The sequence below is a fragment of the Propithecus coquereli genome, unplaced genomic scaffold, assembly GCF_000956105.1.
Source record: "Propithecus coquereli isolate 6110/MARCELLA unplaced genomic scaffold, Pcoq_1.0 Scaffold7, whole genome shotgun sequence".
Taxonomy (NCBI): Eukaryota; Metazoa; Chordata; class Mammalia; order Primates; family Indriidae; genus Propithecus; species Propithecus coquereli.
The window spans coordinates 21,370,634-21,394,001 of record NW_012153062.1 but is presented as its reverse complement, the minus strand read 5'-3'; the positions used below and the strand labels follow the sequence as shown (position 1 = coordinate 21,394,001).

Sequence of the window (23,368 nt, the reverse complement as noted above, 5' to 3'; positions counted from 1 at the left end):
TGTTAAATTTAAAAAATAAATTTAAACAGAAACTCTAATATTTCTTTCCGTACCCCAAATCATCACCTTGAGCCATCCTCCTGGGTGCACACATCCTACTTAAGGAACCCTAGGCTGGGGAATTAAACATGTCTGATACATAACACTCAGGGACTGTTTGGGGAGTAACTGAAACAACGGCTCCTTTAAACAAATTGAAACTCTTGTGAAAGCAGCAGTTCACCAGGGTGCTTTTGTTTCCTGAGGTGTGTTGTTCATAGTTTTGAGGTGTAATGCTCATAGTTAAGTACTGATGCTTAGTAATAGACATGAAGCATTTTTACTTGGATCATAATGGGAGAGGTGATGGGGAGGGGACTTTGAAGCCCACCATGACACCTTGGATGCCACTCTTACTCGTTTGCATTCCTTCAGGCTTCTTGAGTAAGAGAGAAAGGACCCCAGGAATCATGCTTGGGGGGTTGTGGGCCCTGAACACATGAAGCCCTGTGAACCTCATTCATCATGCAATGTGGGATGAAAGAGAGTGAGGCCTTGTGGAGGATGTATATATGACTATTAATTTTTTTTCTTTTTCTAGTCGCGATTTCCTCTAGGATCTGTAATTTAGCCTCAGTATTGCCATCTGAAAGGAATCTAAAACAGCATAAGTTCTGAGTTTGAGTGAGTGAGATTGGATACAAGAAAAATTCTCAACTAAATAAATATGTTTTTGTAAAAAAGCTTAGAGATAAAAGAAAATCAACCCTTATAGGGCTGTCATCCTACTTGCATAGTGAATTGATTTGACAGACTTATAATTTGATTTGCTGTTCCTAAGGGGGACAAATGTGATTTGCTCTTAAGGGAAAGTGATTTAGTTTTAATTAGGCAATATTTTTCCTAAGAATTAGCACTTTAGTGCAAAATATTAGAGAAAATGTCAACGCTTTCTCCTGGAACTAATGACTTAGAAGCTTGTTTATAATTATTTAATAATTAGGTTTCAAAAGTGAGAATATATTAGAAGAAGATGATTATTCATTTATTTTTATTGCAATGTGCTATGATACTACAAAACACCATTAAAGTTAAAAGACAAATGCAATTCTTATAATTTTTCTATGTAAAGAGTGAATTTCCAAATTTTCTACAAAGATAAAATCAGAATCATCTTTGACCTTACCATGAATATTAGATACTGTTGCTGCATAAGAAATCAACCTCAAAGTTTAGTAGCTTAAAACAACAATAATTATTTATAATTTCACATGCCTTCTATGAATTAGGAAATCAAGAACTTCTCAGCTATTCTTGAGTCTCTATTGAGACTCAAGGTCTCTGTTGAGGTTGCATTTGAATGGTGGTTGGGGCCAGGTGCAGTGGCTCACTCCTGTAATCCTAGCACTTTGGGAGGCCAAGGCAGGAGGATACTCTGAAGCCAGGAGTTTGAGACTAGCCAGCATAACATAGCAAGATTTCATCTCTACCAAAAAATTTAAAAAATTAGCCAATCGTGGTGGTGCACACCTGTTGCCCTAGCCATTCAGGAGACTGAGGCAGGAGGATCACTTGAACCCAGGATTTTGAGGTTAAAGTGAGCTATGACAGTGCCATTGCACTCCAGCCTGGGTGACAGAGTTAGACTCTATCTCTAAACAGAAAAGAAAATGGTGTTTGGGGTTGGGGTCATCTCCAAGTCGTCTTTACTCATGTGCCTGATGCTTGGTTTGGGAAGACTCCAACAGCTGAGGACCGGAGCAGTGGGGGCTTCGACGGCATCTCTTCCTACCTCTCCACATGGAGGTCTCAGGGTAGAGGACTTCTTAGCAGCTCAGGGCTCCGAAGGCGTTAACCCAAGAGAGCCAGAAGGAAGCCCTGTCACCTTTTCTAACCTAGCTTCAGAAGTCATCCAGTGTCACTTCTCCCACTTTTGGTAGAAGGGAGTCAGTAAGGCTGGCTTGTATTCAAGGGGAAGGGAACTAGAAACCACCTTTATATTTTGTAGGAGGAGTATTAAAAAAATATCTTATTGACATGTTTTAAACCACCACACCATGAAGCTCAGTAAATACCTGCCCATTCTTCACTTTGCTCTTATCTGTCCCTTCCCTTCGTTTCCTTTCTTGCTGCGCAGGTACACAGTCCCACCTGTTTGGACTTTTAGAATCTTTTCTCAGCAACCTTCCCCGTCTTTATTCTCTCCACATCTGGTCTGTCTTGTGTCCTATGGCCACATTCATCTCTCTAAAAGACCGCTGTCATTAATTCACTGTTCCGATTAAAAACTTTTAATGTCAATTATTGTTCACACACATTTCTCCCTGTATGATTTATGTCAGAATCAGGTATATGTCTTGTTAAAAAATGTAAATTGTTCAGGTCCCTTGACAGAATTACTTAAGTAGAATTTGTGGGGGGTGGAACCCAAGAATCTGCAAGTTTATAAATTAACGACCTTTAGTAAAGTTGATTCCTAAACAAACAAAAGTGCAAACTTTAATTCAGTGTATAACAGCACACAGCAAGATCCTCAGGCAGAGCATGTTGTCACAGTTATGGAACACGTGGTCTGTCGCTGAGAATACTGAAGTACTGAAATTGGAGCACAGCCACAGTTATCCCAATAATGCCACCTTCACCAGTCTTCACACTTTCTTGCGTGGGAGATAAGATGCGTTCCTGGCATTAACGTCATTAGGCGCATGTGTCTCTGTGGAATCACTGCCCCACGCAGGTGATCTGAGCAGGATGTGCCTTAGTTCAGCACCATGACTTAAACACGTCTAGTCCCTGCTCCCTCTCTGTCTGTCTCTTGTCAGTAGTCATTTTTTGCTGCTTGTTCAGTCTCACCTTCTCTTGGACACTTTCCTTTAGGACCCTAAATCTTGGAGATTTCTCCTTAACCTCCACTTGTTCAGCAAATTATGTTACAATCTGTAACATTGATATGGTCATTATCATATCATGATGTATATTGCTAATTATTAGTTCGTCAACCTGCTGTGTCAGTCAGGTTCAGCAGGAAAGTGATGGTACACTCAAACAGGCTAAACAGAAGAGTGTTTAATGAAGATGTGCATAGAGCATGAGAAAACAACAAAAAGGTGTGCTTAGGACGCCTTTGGAAAAAAGTGCATAGGACATGAAGAAACTACAAAAGATAGTTCAGTAGCACAGGGCTGGTGGAAGTGGGATCTGTTTCCATCCCTTGGCCTACCGGTTCAAGAAGGGGGAGCAGTAACTTAGACCCAAGAAAAAGACAGATGTATGAAGAGGGGTTCCTTACAGAAGCCTTCACTAGAGAGGTAGCCAGCCTGTCATGATCCCAGAGGAGGCATATTTGAGGGATAAACCCCAGGCTTCCTCTCCTCCCTCCCTCTGGTCTCCTACTGGTGTTTACTGTTGAACAAAGCCTGCTGGAAGCCAGAGGTTAAGAGCACCCACTGATGCATTCCAGAAGAGTCACCAAGCCCACAGATTTGTGGAGAGAATGGTATAGAGCGACAAAGGGAAAATTTACAGTACAACTATAGAGTCATTAAGAGCAGATTCTTTTTCATCTACTTTTTGTCTTTCTCACAGCTCTACAAGGTACTGCACATAGTAGTTGTTCAAGAACTATATCTTCATCCTTTTATGCCAGCATGCATTGGTTAACATGTCCCCCAAATACTTGACAAGGATGAATGACTGAAAGCTCTCCCAGTGTTAACATTTTGTGTTTTCTGCACAGCGATTCACTCAAGCATAAACTACTGTATTTTCTTAATTTCCATGCACAATTCCCTTAATTTCTTTAATAGAAAAGGCCAGTTCCTTGAGAAAATGCAGATACAGTTATAATTTAAGTGTCCTAAGTAATTACCAAAAATATAAATTCAAATTAAGCTGGCTGTCATATATTTTGGAAGTCCAAGATACTATTCTCAAATCTTACCAATTTAGTTGCACTGACTATAAGCACAATGCATTCTGTGAAGAATGAATATGTGTACAAATGTGCCCCATGTTGTGAGAAAAATAATGTCAGAGATGCTGCATTTCTACAATGAATAGACAGGGTAATTGTTTACACTACAGAAGGATTCCTTCCTTTACAGAAAAATTCAAATAGGATTTTCATTATTTGGGTAGAAATGAGTATACTTCCTTTTTACAAGAGACACTTCAAAAAATTAAGACAGAAGTTGAAAGTAAAGGACAAAAGAGGCTATACAGTGCAAACACAAGACTTAAAAAGCTGGAGTGACTTTATTGATATTAAAGTAGACTTCAGACAGAGTATTACTGTAGACATAGGAACATTCATAATGATAAAAGGGTCAATTCCTCAGAAAGACATACAAACTATAAATGTGTATATACCTAATAAAAAAGTTTCAAAATAGGAGTCAAAAATTGACAGAAATAAAGGAAGAAATAAATGCACATGCATAATTAAAAAATTTAACAATTCTTTCTTAGCATGTAACATAACATCTAGAAAAAATATAAGTAAGCATATAGATAATCTGAAGAACAATATCTAGAACACTATATCAAACAAATGAATTATACACAGTGTTTTCAAGTCCCTATGGTACATTTACCAAAATAACCGTTTTCTAGACCGTAAAACAAGTCTCAATAAATTTTATGAGCCCAGCACGCTTCTGCTGTGCAACTCTGCTTCTCGATAAATTTTAAAAGCTTGAAATCTTGTAGAGTATGTTCTTTGACCACAATGGCAAGAAAAGAATTTGACAACATTCAACATTGTGTCATGAAAAAATTCAGGAAATTGGGAATAGAAGGAAATTCTTTTGATCTGATAAGGGGCATGTACAAAAACCTACAGCTAACATCATATTTAATGGTGAAATATTGAGTGCTTTCCTCCTAACAATTGGGAATCGCAGAGATGTCTACTCTTACCACTTCTATTTAACATTGTACTGGAAGTTCTAAATAATGCTCTAAGACAAGAGAAATAAATATAAGGCATAAATACAAGAAAGGAAGAAGTAATATTGTCTGCATTTATGGATTACATGATTATTTACAAAGAAAATCCTAATCTACAAAATGACTACCAAAACTATTAATTAAATTTAGCAAGTTAATGCAATAAAAGGTCAATGTACAAATCAATTGTATTTCTATATATTAGCAAATTTCTGTGTATTAAAAAAACAGGATGAGCAACCTCTAGATTGTTGTTTAACTTTCCATGATGATTGTTTTTTAAAATATTGACTTAGAAGAATAACATCTTTTTTTAAACTAACATTGTTCAAACACATAGTCGTGGGTACTTGCCTAAATATGTGGATGGGTTAGAGGGTACGTTTGCATCAGAAAAGTGAGTAGTGACTAATTTTCTAATGTGGTGAGTAGCCCTTGATTATTGAATTTAATCTGAGTGTAATCCTTGATTTATTTATTTTTGTCTGTGAGTCATGGCCTAAAGAAATTCTTCCCATTCATGCTTTAACTAATGCTCTCCATGAGCACATTGATTCATGGGAGAGTAACTCAAGCACAAATCTTAGAGGCTACTTTATCTTGCATCTGTAACTGGTAGTCCCTGTCTCTGGTGATTGCTGAGTCATTGCAGAGAAAACAAAACTTGGCAAACATAAGCATTTTCTCAATCAACTGACACCAAAGTACAGCTTTACCACATGGAGATTGTTGGGATTTCGTGAAACCTTTTTAAAAGAATCTTTGAATTTAAAAAGATTGGTAGCCACTAAGCACCTCTAACTCCTTTCTTTGGTGTTCTCTCCACCCATCTATACCATGTCCCTGAGCAATAAAAAAAAGTCTGAAAGGACTAGGGTTTACCGTTGAAAAGAACCTCTCTGGAGTTAGATCCAAAATGCTTTGAACAGTGAACAACATATTCAAGTGAATTTTTAATTTCCCAAATGGCCTGTTTTGAAAGAGAGAGTACATTCAATCCTATAAGGTCTGCTCAGCTTCAAATCTTTGTTTTTCTTTATAATATCTCCTCATATGTGTTTCCCAAGCATGCATAGTTTATTTTTATTTAAAATAAGTTAATTTGAATTTCATATGAGAAAAATCTCCCTAAAAAGTACTAATTGTTAAGCATTGGAGAAAATTGTTAGAGCCAACAATTGATTCTTCTTATCTGGAAATTTTTAGAAATTCTTTAATATTATTTTTGTACAAATTAAACACTCAATATTTACTGAGTGAATGATTGAGTAAATGAGTGAACAAGGGAATAAATAGAATAAATAATTGTTTATAGTCTCTGGTGGGAGATGGGAAGATTAGAATTGTTAACCTAGAATAGCCTAGAATTCAGGGCCCTCTCTTTAAGAGCTCTGTATTTCTGCTTATGTTCAGGAATTTGGATTTTTAGACAAGTCTACCATATTCCTCCTTTGCCAGCAAAGTAATAAACTTCTCTTTCCTTCTTCTAAAAAAAAAAAAAAAATCTGGTGGGCCTTTCCATATCTGTGGTTCTTTGCTTTCTATTAATATTAAAATTTAATAATAAGCCTTTTGGAAATTCACTCAAATATATTTTACTTGAACCACCAAATGTTATTACAATCCATTAGGCAATGTGTGTTTATGTATGTGTATGTATACATATGCATGTATGTACAGATAGATAAAACACACAGACATGGACATACAGAGACAGAAATAGAGAGAGGAGAGGAATATTTGGAAAGGGTTTTGAGCTCAAATTAGTTTTTCCCCAAATCACTCATACATTTCCAAAAACAAGGGAACAATAAAGCACTAAATTAATAATCTAAAAATATCCTGTTAGAACGATCATATTTTAGTGCTCCGATTCCCTGCTATAGCAGAAAGACAAGGTGAAGGCAGCTGCTGCTGTGGCCAACAAAGACTCGAAAGTTTGGATTCAACTCAATGGCACCAGCACAATTTGAAAAGACCTGTTATTATAATAGCTGTTGCCTTATAGAGCCTTGGAAAATTACCCATTTACTAATGAGAAAGCAAAGTAAAGATTAGCCTGCCAAAAATGCTGAGTAGAATATTATTAATAAAAATTGGCATCAACAGTGTTAGGAAATAACTTCTTTGATTTTAATAAAAATGCCTCTTACATCCACCACTGCTTAGCATTAAAAATTCAATTAGTTGGCCGGGCGCGGTGGCTCACGCCTATAATCTAGCACTCTGGGAGGCCAAGGCGGGCGGATTGTTTGAGCTCAGGAGTTCAAAACCAGCCTGAGCAAGAGCGAGACCCCGTCTCTACTAAAATTAGAAAGAAATTAATTGGACAACTAAAAATATATAGAAAAAATTAGCCGAGCCTGGTGGTGCATGCCTGTAGTCCCAGCTACTCGGGAGGCTGAGGCAGAAGGATTGCTTGAGCCCAGGAGTTTGAGGTTGCTGTGAGCTAGGATGACGCCACGGCACTCTAGCCCGGGCAACACAGTGAGACTCTGTCTCAAAAAAAAAAAAAAAAAATTCAATTAGTTGAGTATGGAACATAATAATGTGTGTTACTCATCATGGCTATAGAATAAAACTAAAACTAATCTCATGTATGCCTTATGGAACTACCTCACTTATGTGTATAAACCAGTGGTAAGAAAAAGATTGTATTCATTCAGATGGTAGTGGCTCCTTGATCTGCTCTGCTGAGAAGGATGCTGAAGCTGTGTCCAGAGTGCTGTGATCATAAGCATTGATGATTCTTCTTCCCATCCCAGGTATAAACCCCCCTGGATGGGGTCGTATCCCCCCACTATATAGACTAGAGAGTTAAACACTTTGACTTCCCATCCCAGATGTTTAGAACCATATATCTGCCAAGCCACTTATTAGATTGTTATAGGAAAAAACCCAAAACTTCCATCCTCCTCCTGGAGGTGGGTTGTATTTAAAGGAGCATGGGGTGGGATGGGGGAATTGTTGAGCAGAGACTATTCCTGATTGTCTAAAAGAGTCTTGATTTCACATATTTTTCTGATCGATCACTTCATTGGGTAGTCTCTCAGCTCAGCTTGCTATTCTGGATATGACGATGGTTACCAGGCCATCAATTTCTAAAATGAGTCTTGGATTCACCACTTTCCGTATTACATCAGAGCAAGTTAGAGCTGGATGCCAGATTATGAGCTACCTTTTAAATATGAATTATAACTATTATACTTTTGGTGCCTGGTAGTATTCAAATAAAATCTCACTGAGTAGGTGAATGAGTGCATGAATGATGGAAGGATAATTTGATTATATCAACAGGGTTTCTCATAGATCCATTTTTGCCTAGCAGGACACAGACTCAGATGTAACTCCTTCTTTTCTTCCTCCCTCTACGCACTTTCCACAGGAAAAGCTGAGCCATGGGAAGTTGCTGGGGAAAGAAGACGTCCCATATGGTCCTGTGGTACTCACATGGACCACAGGTTTCCAGACCTCAAGGCCCTCTTCTGTACCTCTCCAGCACCCTGTGCTGGCCTCCATCTTGGAACTATATTTGAATATAGTGGAATTTCCATAGAATTCCACTGTATTGAGATAACATTTTATGTGTCTGCTTCTACAATGGTTTGGGAGATCCTTGTGGGCAGGGACTTTTATTTGCATGTCTTGCCCATTTTGCATTTCTTTCATCTAGTATGGTCATTGACTCAGTATTAATAGATGCTTACTAAATGTTTGTTGAACTGATGTGGACACCTACCTATAAATTCATTTTTGGGTAGCCTTAGAAGCCTATTTGTCAGAAAATTTTTAAAAAGAAAAAGAAATGAGTGAATAAACAGTGAACTAATTTAACCAATTGAAGGCACATATTAAACAGTTAATAAATGCTTGTGGGTTGAATCAGTAGAAAAATGAATGAATCTTCCTTAATGTTTCTCATACTTAAGATGCACAAGAAAATCTTGAGAACAAGTTGTCCTAAAGATATGTTCTCACACTCTGGCTGGAATTTGTTTGGATCACACTGAATGCCTCAAATATTCTCTGAAGATATGAGTTTAAAGTATTTTTTTCATTAACAATATGAAAGAGAAGAGTTATTTTGAAATAAGCCAAAGAGCACTATATACTAATGTCTAATGAATAGAGTGGAATACCATCACTCCTCCTGCACCGTTAATAACTTAATAGTCTTTCATGAATTCCTTGAGAGACAATCTTTGTGTTTAAGTGAGTGCTAAGCAATAAATGTGGATAAGTGTGAAATAGAACTATATTAAGCATGCATCTTCTTTTGAAGTGTTAGCTTCTCTCAGCCACACATATCAAGATAACTTATCCATGAGAAAAATATATCCATTTTTCTTTGGAATGACACCAAAATTAAAGAAAAAAAAAAGTACTTCCATCTAAAGTCCAAATGGAAATCTTTAATAATGACATTTTGTGGTGACTTTTTAGTATATTTTCCATTCAATAAGTTTGTGCATAGAATATTAATGGAGCTATCACATCATTTCTCATCTATTTTGTATTCCCACAATATCAGTTTATATTTAATGTACTCTTATATTTTATTTTTCTCCAAGAAATGCTTCTGAAAGATTTGAAATGTGCCTCTTGCTTTATGAATTTCTAAACCACTTTTTTCTAATAATACTTTTGAATGGATGCAGTATGTCTCACAGCATAAAAATCCAGTTGTCTAAAATAGATAGGTCAGTGAAAAATAACAATGTTACTTCTTTTTTAAAGGAATACATTTTATCTTATTTGATGAAATAAAAAATACATCTTATATTTGCTCCAATAATTTGTTTGAAAATTAATTGATATGCAATAGATCAAATAGGGATTTGGGCTACATGACCTTTAAAGATCCCTCCCAATCTTCTTTGCCTCCATGAATTTATAAACATAGTAGACAACACAAGTCAGGTTTGTATTTGCATACCAATGACAGAATCTCATAGAAAATTATTCCTTTTGTCAATATTATGAATTTAAATGTTAAATATAAGGAGGCAGATAGAGCTGGTTTAGAAGTTGACTAAATGGTGACATTAACAATATGCTGAGGAAAATCCCTATGATGATTTTTCTTGTCTGGGTCAGCGACATCACCCAACATTATCATCTAATCATGTGACCACTTTTTAATAGATACCGTTTTCTGCAATCTACTCAACCATGCGTTACATGCACTAGTAATGAAGGATCCATAAACTGACCACTGTGAGCCAGGTAGGTATGGCTCATCCCACAGGTGTAGAATCAGCTGATGTACTTTTGGACTCTACCCATTTACCTTCATTTCTCCCTCTCCTCCAATCTCAGAAAGTGCTTTTGTTCATTTCAGTGCTGTTTGCCTAATGCTGGCACTAATGGTTCCTCCATTTTTTCAATGATCATTAAAATCAAGTGCATCTATAAAGACAATATTAAGAATCATGTTTTACATTACATTTTATTTGACCTCTACTCATAAGAGACACATCATTGCCGAAAGTTCAGGCTCATTAGCTCTTCCAGATTGTCTGCTTGCCTCCAGTCTCTCCCTATACAATCTGCTGCCAACATTGCCATTGGCACTCACTCTAAAGCACAGAATAAAATATATTACTCCCATGTGCGTAAGAAAAAAACCGAGCTGCTTAGTGTGGAAGACAATGCCAGCCCACCTAGTCTCAGTCTACCTTCCTAGAATTTCAGCGTCTAGCTCATAATAAAATCTTAGTAAATATCAGATGAATGAATATATAAATGGATGAAATAGATGACTGAATAATCAAATTAGTGATGGGGAGAAGACATCTTGGGGAAAATAGCATTGTAAGTTTACATTCATTTCCTTATTGTCAACCTGGTATAATCTATAATATTAACTAAGACCTTAATTTTTCTTCTTCATTAAATTCCTACATCTTGGCAGCCTTATGTACCCAACTGCTTTTATTGAAATGAAGATTTGCACCAGAAAATTCAAACCACAGAAATGTATGTTTCATAAACTAACTTTAATGCTAATATTTTTGAAACCATTAATGATATACTCTGTTCAGTAGATGTGATTAATTAGGCTTGTGAAAGGACAGAGTAACATGGTAACTACTACTTCACTAAAATAGTAAAAGAAGCTACACATTTTGGGCTGTAAGAGATTACCACAGGATTATAGAAATAGATATTGTCTTAGTCCATTTTATGCTACTATAACAGAATACCACAGACTGGTTAATTTATAGAGAAAAGAAGTTTATTTGGCTCACGGTTCTGGAGGTTGAGAAGTCCAGGAGCATGGTGCTGGCGTCTGGTAAAGGCCATCCCGTGGCAGAGGGGAGAACGCAGAAGGGTGGAATAGCACAAGACAGAGAGGAAAAGAGGGCCGAACTCCTGCCATAATGGCATTAACCCAGTCACCTCCTGTGTTAGTCCATTTTTTTGTTGCTATAAAGGAATACCTGAGACTGGGTAATTTACAAAGAAAAGTTTATTTGGCTCACAGTTCTATAGGCTGTACGAGAGGCATGGCAGCAGCATCTTCTTCTGGTGAGGGCTTCAAGGCTCTTTCAATCGAGGTGGAAGGCAAAGGGGGAGTAGGCATGGCAAGAGAAGGAGCAAAGAGAGGGAAGAGGTGGTGCCGGTCTCCTGTAAACAGTCAGCTCTTATGTGAACTAGCAAGGCCAGAAGTCACTCATTATCACACAAGGAGAACACCAAGCCATTCATGAGGGATCTGCCCCCATGGCCCAAACACCTCCTACTCAGCCCCACCTTCAACACTAGAGATCAAATTTCAACATGAGATTTGGAGGGGCCAAACATCCCAACCGTATCACCTCCCAAAGGCCTTACCTCTTAACACTGCCGCAATGGCAACCAAGTTTCCAGCACATGAGCTTTTGGGAGACACATTCAAGCCATAGCAGATAAAATAGCTTTTCAACAGGAAATGCCTACACTATCAAAATAAGGTTTCACATACTAGTCATCTCCCTAAGTGAAACGAAACAGTTTTCTTTCATTTTTGTGTTTAATCATATTGATCTGCTTTGGATTTTTATTGTTAATATTATTTTACTTTTAAAGAGCCTACAACTTCACTAAGCTCCTGTCTTGACCACGCATTTCTGTATAGGGAGTTTCTTGTAATATAAAGCAGAGGTTAAAGCATGCTTTCCTGGGTCCCATCTCTAGAGGTTCTGATTCAGGAGAACAGAATGGAGCTCATGAATTTGCAAGTCTAACAAGCTTCTGGAGGATATCTGCGTAAGGACAGCTAGTGCAAGGAGTGCCCTTTCAGTAACATGCTATGTAGACTCTTCTTCACATTGGTATCAGAGTTTGCCTCAGTGATTAGAACAGATTTCATTTCATTCATGTAATTTAATAAAACTGTAACTATAATGGGAGGGGAAATGATATTTGTCCTGGAAAAAAGACTTAGGGAAAAAATATTAACTGACATCAGGTATTTTAAGAATTGCTGTATGAAAGTGGCCCTCCTCTTTACTCCTATAAATTTTTTCATTTTTTGTAGAGATGGGGTCTCACTGTGTTGCCTGGTATGCTGTTCTCATCCTTTTGCTTTTAGCTTTTCTGCATTTTTGTATTTGGTGCACTGCCATATCAAACACCTCTGATGCTCCACCTCATACCCTTGAGTCCATTTTTTACTTGGCCGTTTCTGCTGCGACCAGCTTTGTGCCAGTGTAATGTGCAGCAACTCATGGTGTACATTTGGCTTTCTGCCCTAAGACACACATACACAGGAGAACCCAGGCTGAGACACTCTCTTATGAACAGCAAATAGTTGGATTTTCTTTTTGTTTTTGTTTTTATCCGATCCATCTGTCTTAGGCCATTTATATTGCTATAAAGGAATACCTGCTGCTGAGAAATTTATAAAGAAAAGAAGTTTATTTGGCTTGTGGTTCTGCAGGCTGTACAAGAAGCAAGGCATCAATATCTGTATTTGATGAGGGCCTCAGGCTGCTTCTACTCATGGCGGAAGGTGAAGGGGAGCTGGTGTGTGCAGAGATCACATGGCTGGAGAGGAGGCAAGACAGAGGGGAGGGAGGTGCCAGGCTCTTTTTAACAGTCGGCTCATGGGAACTCATATAGTGAGAACTCACTCATTACTGCAAAGACAGTGCCAAGCTGTTCATGAGGGATCCACCCCCATGACCCAAACACCTCCTGTTAGGCCCCACCTCCAACATTGGAGATCAAATTTTGACATGAGATTTGGAGGGTCAATTATCTAAACCATAGCACCATCTTTATTGAAATATTTTTTCTGTTCAAATTTAATGCACTTACTTATGTATTTGGGTTTAAATCTATTATTTTACAATTTGCTTTCTCTTTGTCTGTTTTATGTTTTTTCTCTCCTTGCTTTCTCTTGAATTAAGTAATTTTTAATTTTCCCCTCTGCTATGTTCATTATATTTCATTTTATAATTTTTTAGTGCTTATTCTAGAGCAGGGATCAGCAAACTATGGCTATTTGCCAAATCCTACTGTCTGCCTGTCTTTGTAAAAAAAATTTTATTGGAACACATCCATGCCCATTAGTTTTTGTATTGTCTAGGGCTACTCCTCGTGCTACAAGAGCATATGGTCTACAATACCTAAAATATTTTCCTTCTGGTCCTTTACGGAAAAATTTTACCCACTCCTGTTCTAGAGATTATGGCATGCATCATTAACTTATTAATGTCTCATAGAAATTAGTAGTTTTACCACTGCCTGAACAAGTCAAAGACCTTGGAACAGTTGAACTTCATTTACCTGCCTCATGACTTAGTTACTCTTTCTGTTTTTAATACTACAAAATACTTTTACTATACTTTTATATGCTTACTATTTATTTAGGTTTACCCACATAGTTATCATTTTCATTGCCCTTCATTCTTGCTTTTGGCCCAACTTTCTATCCTGGATCAATTTTCTTCTACCTAAAGAATACTCTTTAACATTTCCATTAATGTAGAATTTCTGATGAAAAATTCTCTCGGTTGTTTGAAAATTTCAGTATTTAGTGTTAGTTTTTGAAAGACACTTTTTGCTGGATATAGAAATCTAGGTTAGCAGTTATTGTATATCAACACTTTAAAAAAATCATTTCATTGTTTTTCTGGCTTTCATTGTTTCTTTTCAAAATTCAGCTGTTAGGCTGATTGTTGTTCTTCTGAAGTTAATCTCTCATTTCTTTTTCTCTGCATGCTTTAGAGATGTTTTTTATCCATCTAGATTTTCAGGAATTTTACTATGATATGCTTAGATCTGAGTTTTATGTTTATTGCTGTTGGTTTTATATTGCTTCTTGCATCTAGTACTTGATATCTTTTGTCAGTTTGGAAAACTTCTTAGTTATTATATTTTCAAATATTTCTTGCTCATTTTTTTATAGAACCTTCTATCTATGTCTTATATGTACTTTTTCTCCCATTTTCTTCCCTTTGCTGCATTCTGGATATTTTCTTCTGACCTACCCTTTAATTCATTGGTTCTTTTTTCATCTGTGTCTGTTAAACACATTCAATTTCCTTTATGTACTGAGGGTTTGAAATGATTCTAGCATTTCTTTTTATTCATTTTTTGGTAGAGATGGGGTCTCACCATGTTGCCCAGGCTGTTCTCAAACTCCTGGGCTCAAGTGATCCTCCCACCTCAGCCTCCCAAAGTTCTGGGATTACAGTCATGAGCCACCATGCCTGCAGCCTAATTCTAAATAAGATTCAGACTGTGAGGGCTGATTCACACTTACTCTGATGGTATAGCCCTTTAGGGCTTGACAACCCAAAACAGGCAGTAAGACAAATAGTTATTAATACTTTCTTGTGAGACTTTAGTTAGTGCTTGAGAAATCTACACTTTACATAAGATAAAGTGAATGTTTGAAGAGAAAAGGGGAGTAAAGGAAAAATAAATTATGCAGACCTCTCTGGGTAGGCGGAAGAATGACTGGTCTTGTCTCTGTTCTGTACCTGGGAAGATACATTTGTAATCAACATTATCAGTGTGAAATCAGACAGACTTTAGTTTTAGGAGCTGGACTTAGCCTGCAGACCTAAAATTACAATATGCATGCCCTTGTTTATGGGAGGCCAGCAAATAATTTCCTTATGAATGATCTGTGGGGGCTGTCCTTCATAGATGCCGGAAGCTTTTTACAGTTCTGTGGGGATCTGGCTAATGCACAATGTTAGTAACAGCTATTCATTTGGAAAGGGGTGTTGCATGACTCAGCTCCAGTGTTGACCTTCCATTTGTATAAGGACTTGGTGGCGGGGCAAGGGGACTGAGGTTTTATTCTCCTTTACAGGCCCCAACCAAAAGCCACGGTTGGGGTGGTGTCCTTCGAGATCCTTCTCTTTGGTGGGCCCCCTATTCCAGCTTTTGTCCCCTAGCCCCATGGTCTGTTGAAAGCTCTGCCCAGAAATTATCTCCATGCTAAATGATAATGAAGTACAGTTATCTTTTTTCCTTTTATAATGATATGGTCTAGCCTCTCCGATGATGGTATATGTTGAATAAATGTTTAATTGGTAAAAAAAAATTATTTTACATTTTCCCTGTACATAGAATAGGGAAGGAAATTTTAGTCCAGTATTTTTAATAGTAAGAACTTTTAGTTATTGAAGTAATGAAAGGGACTGCCTCCTAAGCATTAAGTACATCTACACAATGCTCAGGCAGAACATTCAAGTTTAAATGTTCAAGGTTTAAAATCATTTGTCAAGAGACTGTGGAGATGATTACAGGTTTGGCATTAATTTGAGTTAGATAACCTCCACATTTTTTCCATCTCTTAGTTTCTGTGATTCTAGTTTTTGTTTCAATTGGGATCTTCTCTTTCCTTTAGTACTTTGCTTTCTGGTTTCTGACAGTGTAGCTGATATGAATTATGGAGTCTAGGCCCTCTAACGCTTCTTCATAAAAATAGGGCAGTCAAAAGTACTGACAGTTAAGAATACGAAGCATTAAAATGAGCTCACTTTGCAGTCTGAAACAGTAAACACATCTTTGCTTATACGAAGACAGTCATAGGTTCTTTTTAACAGAACAATCATTCAAGTAAGAGCTTGAAAAATGGATATAAGGAGATTGAATTGCCTATATAATGACAGAAAAAAAGACTGATTTAGTTGATTCCATAGGAGAAACAATATCAGCAATTTGTAAGTTTACTGCCATGTAGACAAAAGTGATACCTCAGTTCTTGTTCTCATTTACTTATTTATTCATTCAATCAGTACATATTTTTTGAGACTATGAGCAAAGAAAAGATGTGCCAAGGTTCTTATGACAGCCATTTTGTTTGGTGATACTTCTCAACATCTCGCAAGTGGATTTCATGAAAACTTTTTAGAGTTTTCACATCTTTTGAAATAGGATGATGTCTGCTTCTATTTTAAAGTTTAGAAAAAGACAATTTATTATTTTTCCTTTCAGAGTGGAGCAGTGTTGGAGAGCTAAGGCCAGACGAGTGGATGTATGTGGAGGTTACTAGGGATCTGAGGAGCGTGCTGATGACTGCAGTTGGGCACTGAGTGGATTTTCCCTGGCTGCCATGGTGGTCTCGGATATTTTACATTTATCTTTTTATTTCAAGTCATGTTATTTAATTTGTACCAAGGAAATATAGCAAGTTAATCACAGTTGTAAAATTCAATAACTTTTCAGATTCACTTCAAGGTCATCTTTATCGGACCTGAAGCTGCATTTATTGATCAAAAATCTTATATATTCTACCCAATTTTTCTGTAAATCTAAAACTACTTGAAAAAAAAATCTATTAATTTAAAAAACAAAATGCAACTTTATTCAAAGTATAAAAAAATCAAATTCTCAGCTGTCTTTAGTATTTCAAAAGCCGATACCTGTAGTAAAAGACAAAGTATAGTGATGATTGTAATCACACGTGGATATAAGGCTATCCATGACCTCATTGTGTCATAGAGAGAGAAGCACTTACATTACAGTCTGCAACAAACACAAAATGTATTAAAGTAAAACATTTAATGTAAGTGTAAAATGCAAAAATTTCAAAATGCAAGAAGTTTTTATCTGCATTCAATACTGAGCTAGTAGTTCAGTTTTTTCCTATATTTTAATATACATTATCACCAAGCTAAGCACAATATGTCATTTTGTTTGTCAAAAATTGTCTTCTTTGTTATATAATTTATTTAAAGTAAATTTTAAAATTTATCCTTTATTATGTTAGGTGAAGCTGAATATTACTGAAGATTATATTGATTGTAAAATTTATAATGTAATATTTGATAAAATAAAAGTTTTATCTTCAATATCTTTATCATCAGTCACTTAAAATTACAGGTGATTTTCAAAATTTTTAAGATTCCTCAAAAGCAATTTGCATGGTTTTTTTTAAATTGGGAAATACTAAACTACTTAGTTAGGGGTTTCCCCTTACTTTACAGTTGGGAAGACTGCAGCTCAAAGGGATTGAACAATTTGCCCAAAGATGGCAGATTCTAGATTCAAATTCAGGACGATCTGATTGTAAAATGCATGCTATTGGTCACTTTTCCTAGTGTGTGCCTCTGCTAACACAGCGACAGTGAGAACTGGGCGAAGGGAAGTCTGACTGGTGTTTCAAAGACAAAATCAATAGGCAACAGTGATAGCCTGGATAGATTGCAGTTTTAAAGAGTTAGGGTTAGAATTGATACTAAGGCTTCTAGCTGAGACACTTAGGAAAGGAATGTGCTAACATAAAAATAAATAAGCAAATAAATAAGATGGGAACTTCATTTAGGTAGAAAGGTGCTGAGATTAATTTTTAACTCACTGAGTCACAGCTAACATGAAGACATACAAATAGAGCTATCACATAAACGTGAAAATACAGGAGTGAGGTGCTGTTGAAAGTGCTGGCAATGTAGATTGGGAATCCATCAGCACAAGGTAGTCATTGAAACTAAAACAGTGTAAGGGCACTGAGAGAATGAGAAGCTAAGGAGGGGAAAAAAAATAGGATCTAAGCCTTGGGAAATATCTCGTGTTGGGGGTTTTGAGGAGGGAAAAAATGTGAGCAAAGGAAAAAAAATCAATAAATTAAAGGAGAACCAGGACCACACAAAATCATGAAAACCAAGAGATAATAAATATGTCTAAAATACATTGAGCACCTACCATGGAACAAGTTCATGCTGTGTATTTTATCTTATTTAATCTTCATAATAACTCAGGGAGGCAGGTTTGTGTATCTCTATTGACAGATGAAGACACAGAGAGGTTTAGCAAGGTTAAGCCATATGTCCAGCACTCAGCTGGTAAGTCCTGGGGAAAACACCAGAATCTATGTCTCCCAGCCTCCAAAGTCCATTTTCTAACTAATGGTCTCCAGAGTATACAAAGCAATCACTGTAGTTTGGGAAAAAAATGTTAAAATTATGATTACTGTATCTCATCCTTTTGAAATTTTATTTTTACAGTGCATTCTATACTAGTATAGCAATACATGCATAATTTATAAATTAAGTATATGTTTATTGGGGTGTATGCTCAAAAAAATTTACTAATGTGAAGATGCAATAAAAAATTTTGGAGATCGTTGCTTCAAACCACTAAGCAAAACTACCTTTTTGCCTTGTCCCATACTCATCAATAAATGCATTCGCTTAATATGGTCATGTTTTTAAAATATAATACTAGGTCTAATTTAATTAAATAAAAACTTTTCATTTCATAGGTTCTTTTCATGTCATTCTTTGGCATTTTCAGAAATTCATGAAGGCCTTTGAGCATTTGGTGCATTGCGATAGTGGAAGGAACAGAGAGGCCTTAGATCAGACAGACCTGGGTTCAAATACCAACTTTTACCTTATTGACCATGTGATCTCAGACAAGTACTTAATTTCTCAGAGCCTCAGTTTGTTCATCTATAAAGTGGAGCTAATATTTACTTGCAGATTATTGTAAAGTTTAGTAATATCATAAGGAAATAATTTAGCATTGGGCCTGGCATACAGTAGATAGTTTTTAAATGGCAGCAAATAATCATACCAGTAGTACTTGTTTGTTGTAGAAAACATCTGTGGCTCAACGGTCATCTCCCCTCTAAAATCAGGTCACATAATACTTTTGGCAAAGTTTGGCCTAGATTGTTTTTAATTCAACCTGGAAACTTATTTAAGCATAGACAAAAAGTGTTTTCCTGAAATTTGTGGGGCTACTGCATACAGGTGGGTTGGGGAATGCCGTTTGCTTGGACTGCGACAGGAATGGCTACTCTTGGCCTTGTATAGAGTGGCAGCCCTGGAAATATTCTGGCAAATGTGTAGAGGGCCAAATGTACAGCAGCCTGCACCAAACAAAGGAGATGAAGGCCACTGTCCACACTTGCATTGGTTGGTATGTTGACTGTCTCTCCGCTGTCGATGCCGTCCACAGATCTGTACTCCTGACTTGGTGGTGTTCCTGGCTTGCGCTAATCAGAGGCTCAAAGAAAGATTACTGAAGCGCGCGGAACAGCAGGGGAGGCCAGACGACAATCTGAAAGCCACCCAAAGGAGACTAATGAACTTCAAGCAGAATGCTGCTCCGTTGGTTAAATACTTCCAGGAAAAGGGGCTGATCATGACAGTAAGTTAGCTCTGCTTTTACACGTTTAGTACAAGAACGATCTTTCAAATTTTTCATTGGCCCAGGTTCTCACTTAGAAATCCTCTTTACCTTAAAAAGTGATTTTTGGGGGGGGATGTGAACCAATGGAAAAAACAATCTATCGTTTTGACCTGATTTGTGTCTATTAAGCTATAATGATAAAAAAATTCATTTTAGTTTAATTGCTTTTTACAAAAGATGATAAATTTTTACCTTGGCCAGAATTCTGTAGCACCCAAGTAAAAAAGTATTTTTAAGTAACTATTAATATTCAGGTAATTTTAAGCAATACTTGCCCAGTTTCTCACCTCTTCTGTCTTTAAAAAACTAACAAAATCAACAGATTTATAAACACACAGTTGGTGTGGTGTTATAGTAGATTTAAATTGTAACTTGGGCTTTGTTTATCATAATGTCCTACACAAAGAAATAAGATTCTAACTTTACAAAAAGTTTCCTAAGGGTGATAACATATCAAAATGGGAGGTGTTTAACTTTCTGCTCCATTTGATACTATGCAAATATTAATGTTTTCTTAAATGTTTAGTTTGTTTTGTGGTAACTGGTATTCAACGTGCCAATGAAGGGTGACACTGTATCAGTTAATACAGTTTTTAGAGTCCAGGACGTTGGAGGGTTCAGCTAAATTGATGATCCCTACAACGTCAGATTCAGTATTAAAGCATAGAGGAGACAAAGAGGATAATAGGCCATCTGAAGAAAGCACTTTATGCAAGAGGGGCACTAAAATCACAGCAGCTCCTTGGCAGCTAGATGGCGGCAGACTTTGGCAGACCCCTCTTCTCAGCCCTTGGGCCCTTCCCACTGCGCCAGATTCTTGCCTGGTAGGGTTACAGGCCTCTGGAGAGAATCTGATGAAAGCAATGCATGCCCATCCCAATAAAATGCACATAAGGTGGGTTTTCACAAATTTTAGGGAAATCACCTGAAACCCATCCAGAGTTCCTATGACCTAACAATTCCTGAGTTAAAACTCCCTACATTAGACTAAGATGCCCTTAGGCCTGAAAGAAGCAGTCATGACATTTGGAGAATAATCACTTTGCAGTCTTTTTAGCACTATAAAGAAATATTTTGCTCTTTAAGTCAAAGTTATCATGTCAGAGAGTTGTAAATCTGATCTGAAAATTGTTCACAATGCCAGAGTTCATTTTTTTGGTCTAAAACAGACATTGAGTAATAAGAAAGATACAGGAAAATCAGGGTGTATGTTTTGTGGCTATTTTGGGGGGGGGGGTGGTGTTTTTCTCACCAGTTACCAAGCTGACTTTTGCATTGTGTCATGAAAAAAGAAATTTACCCTGTAATCCAAACCCCAAATGCAAGCTGCAGGACCAGAGTTTTAATTGATGTTTGCAAGGCTTAACGGTATTACCGGAGGTCTCTGATTACTCCCTGCTTGTCACGTTCGTCATCACAAGCAGAGCAGATTTCTCAAATGAATGCAGAGTGGGGATTGTTAATTTACTAATATTTTGCATGAAGGTGAAATGCCATTGCCTCTAATCGAGGGAGTCAATAACAGTGTGGATGACAGCCTGTAACCTCAACTGCTAACACCAAATGAGCTTTAAGATAAACGCCTCTAATTACTGGGAGAAAACTTGCCTTGTAAAGTAACCTTTTGGAAAGCAGTGAACACAAATACAGGCTGAGCTCTGGAGAATAAATTTTGAAAAAATAGTCTGCCAAAGAAGCAATGCGCATCCTGAAACGTGTCCTCCCTCAGAACCTAGATCATAGTTTACTTTTGGAATTAAAATATATTTGGTAGCATTTCTACTTTTAAAGATGAGTTAAATAATTATAATGATCATCCTTATTAATCACAAGCATGTTGAAATTTTAATAAAAGTCTAGGGGTTAATAAATCAAACCCAAATACTTCCTTTTCTCTGTAGATTTTCTTTCTTGTTCTTCTACTTGCCCTTCCTAGTTGATTCATTTACTCATTTAATGAGTATTTATTGAACACAAAGATACTCTCCTAGGTGCTAGGGGTGCAAAGCTGAATAAGCAAAGGATAAGGATCTTTACTTTATCACTGACAGATTTATTGCAGGCACCTAGGACAGTACTTGCCGGGTATGTAGTAAGCTCCCAGTAAATGAACAGAGCTTACAGCCTGTGTGGTGAAAGAGATATTAAACAATGAGTTATTGAGTTATCAGGTGATACCTGTTGAGTTATTAGGTGTGATGACTGTGATGAGTTAGTAAGTGTGAAAACATGCAGGGTGCCCTCACATGTCATGCGCTGTGTTACGGATTAGAATACCCTGTAGTGAATAGGACAGACTCTCCCCGCCCTTGAATAGGATTAATTGTTTATCTCTTTATAAGGTTCCTAAGGACCGCAGAGACCGTGTCCCTCTTCAGTCCAGTTGAGAAACTTAATCTTTATGCTCCTTTTCTCTAGGGCTTTGGTGTCTCAATCCTCTTACTCGGAATCTCAGCTCCACTGACATTTAGTAATCTCATGATGCCCTACAAAGAGCTAACCTCTAGGACTTGGTCTCTTTCTCTATAAAGTGGAGATGACATTACCTACCTCATAATGTTGCTGTACAGATGAAATGAGAGCATGTGTGTAACATGGCAGGCGATGGTAATACTGAGACCGTGGTTAAGATACACCAAGCAGCCTCATGGCCTGGTTCAGATTCCGGCTCCACCACCTACCACCTGTGGGACCTCCTGCAGGTTACTATGTGCTCTTTGACTCACATGCCTAGCTACAAGTAAGGGTATAATGGGCATAATCCTCAGTCTTACCTCAGCGTGATTGTGAGGATTAAATGGATGTCAAGAGCTTAGGACAGTGCCTGGAATGTTGTAAGGCTAATTTACATGATTGATATTTTTTCATAATTTTTGTATTTCTTCGTCTCTTTTCCTTCCCCCTCTAATGCTCATCTTACCAATAACAACAATTCTGTGCTCTTTGTGGGAATTCTGTTGCATTTTCTCCGCTAGATAAGTTATTGAAGAAATCCAAAATGCATAATTTAGGTTCTAAAATCTTTGTGCCAAATTTATCTTTTTCTTTAAAAGTGTCTGCTAATCAGTTATAAAATTGACACAGTGTTTTCTTTAACTTCTATTAATATATTGTCCAAGTAATCAAGCTACATAATGGCTGTGTGTGAATAATGTAGTTGAATTGTAATAGACGTCAATCCACTCTTTTTTCTTTTTCACTTCATCATCGACTGTGTAGCTGTTGGCAGATTTGAGTAAAGAACAAAACCAGTTTGACTAAAAAGAAAACCTAATCAAAATAGCCAGGGAAAACACACTGTTTGCTAATACTGTATCTTACTGACATGGCTGCCATTACATGGACCTTTTCATTTTTATTCTTTTATTATACGTGTCTATACATATTTAGACTATACGGTAAGCAAATGGTCATTTTTCTTTTGGACTTTTTGTAGAAGGAAGAGAGAGGAGTATAATTTGAAATGAGAAGCAAGCCACAGTCACAGGAAGAGGCCTACTAATTCATACCCAGGATTCACAACTGGATCTCTTCAGCCAGGAAAGGAATAGGCTGAGAAATGCTAAAATTAGGATTGTTTTTCATTCACCAATGCCAGTTTTCCTACAGAAGTGGGCGAAGAATGTGGGTAGGGCCACACTGGCACATAGCAAGGCCACATATACCAATTATTCCCTAATTTCTGTACTTAATAGACCAGAAAAAAATATTTTTTTAAATCAGGCTAAGATGAAGTTGGCTTTTTTAATTTTATAAAGTGAAGGCATTAGAAAAAAGAACTGTCTACTCTTGCCATTTG

The 23,368-nt window shown here is 37.0% G+C and overlaps 1 protein-coding gene across 1 annotated transcript in view; it reads left to right on the top strand.

Annotated features, from left to right (window-relative positions):
* Window positions 1–23,368, top strand: part of AK5 (adenylate kinase 5) — a 275,240-nt gene that overhangs the window by 33,149 nt on the left and 218,723 nt on the right. The window contains exon 6 of the mRNA XM_012661058.1: window positions 19,336–19,527. Coding sequence (XP_012516512.1) covers window positions 19,336–19,527 — 192 coding nt within the window. The remainder of the gene's footprint in view (window positions 1–19,335; window positions 19,528–23,368) is intronic.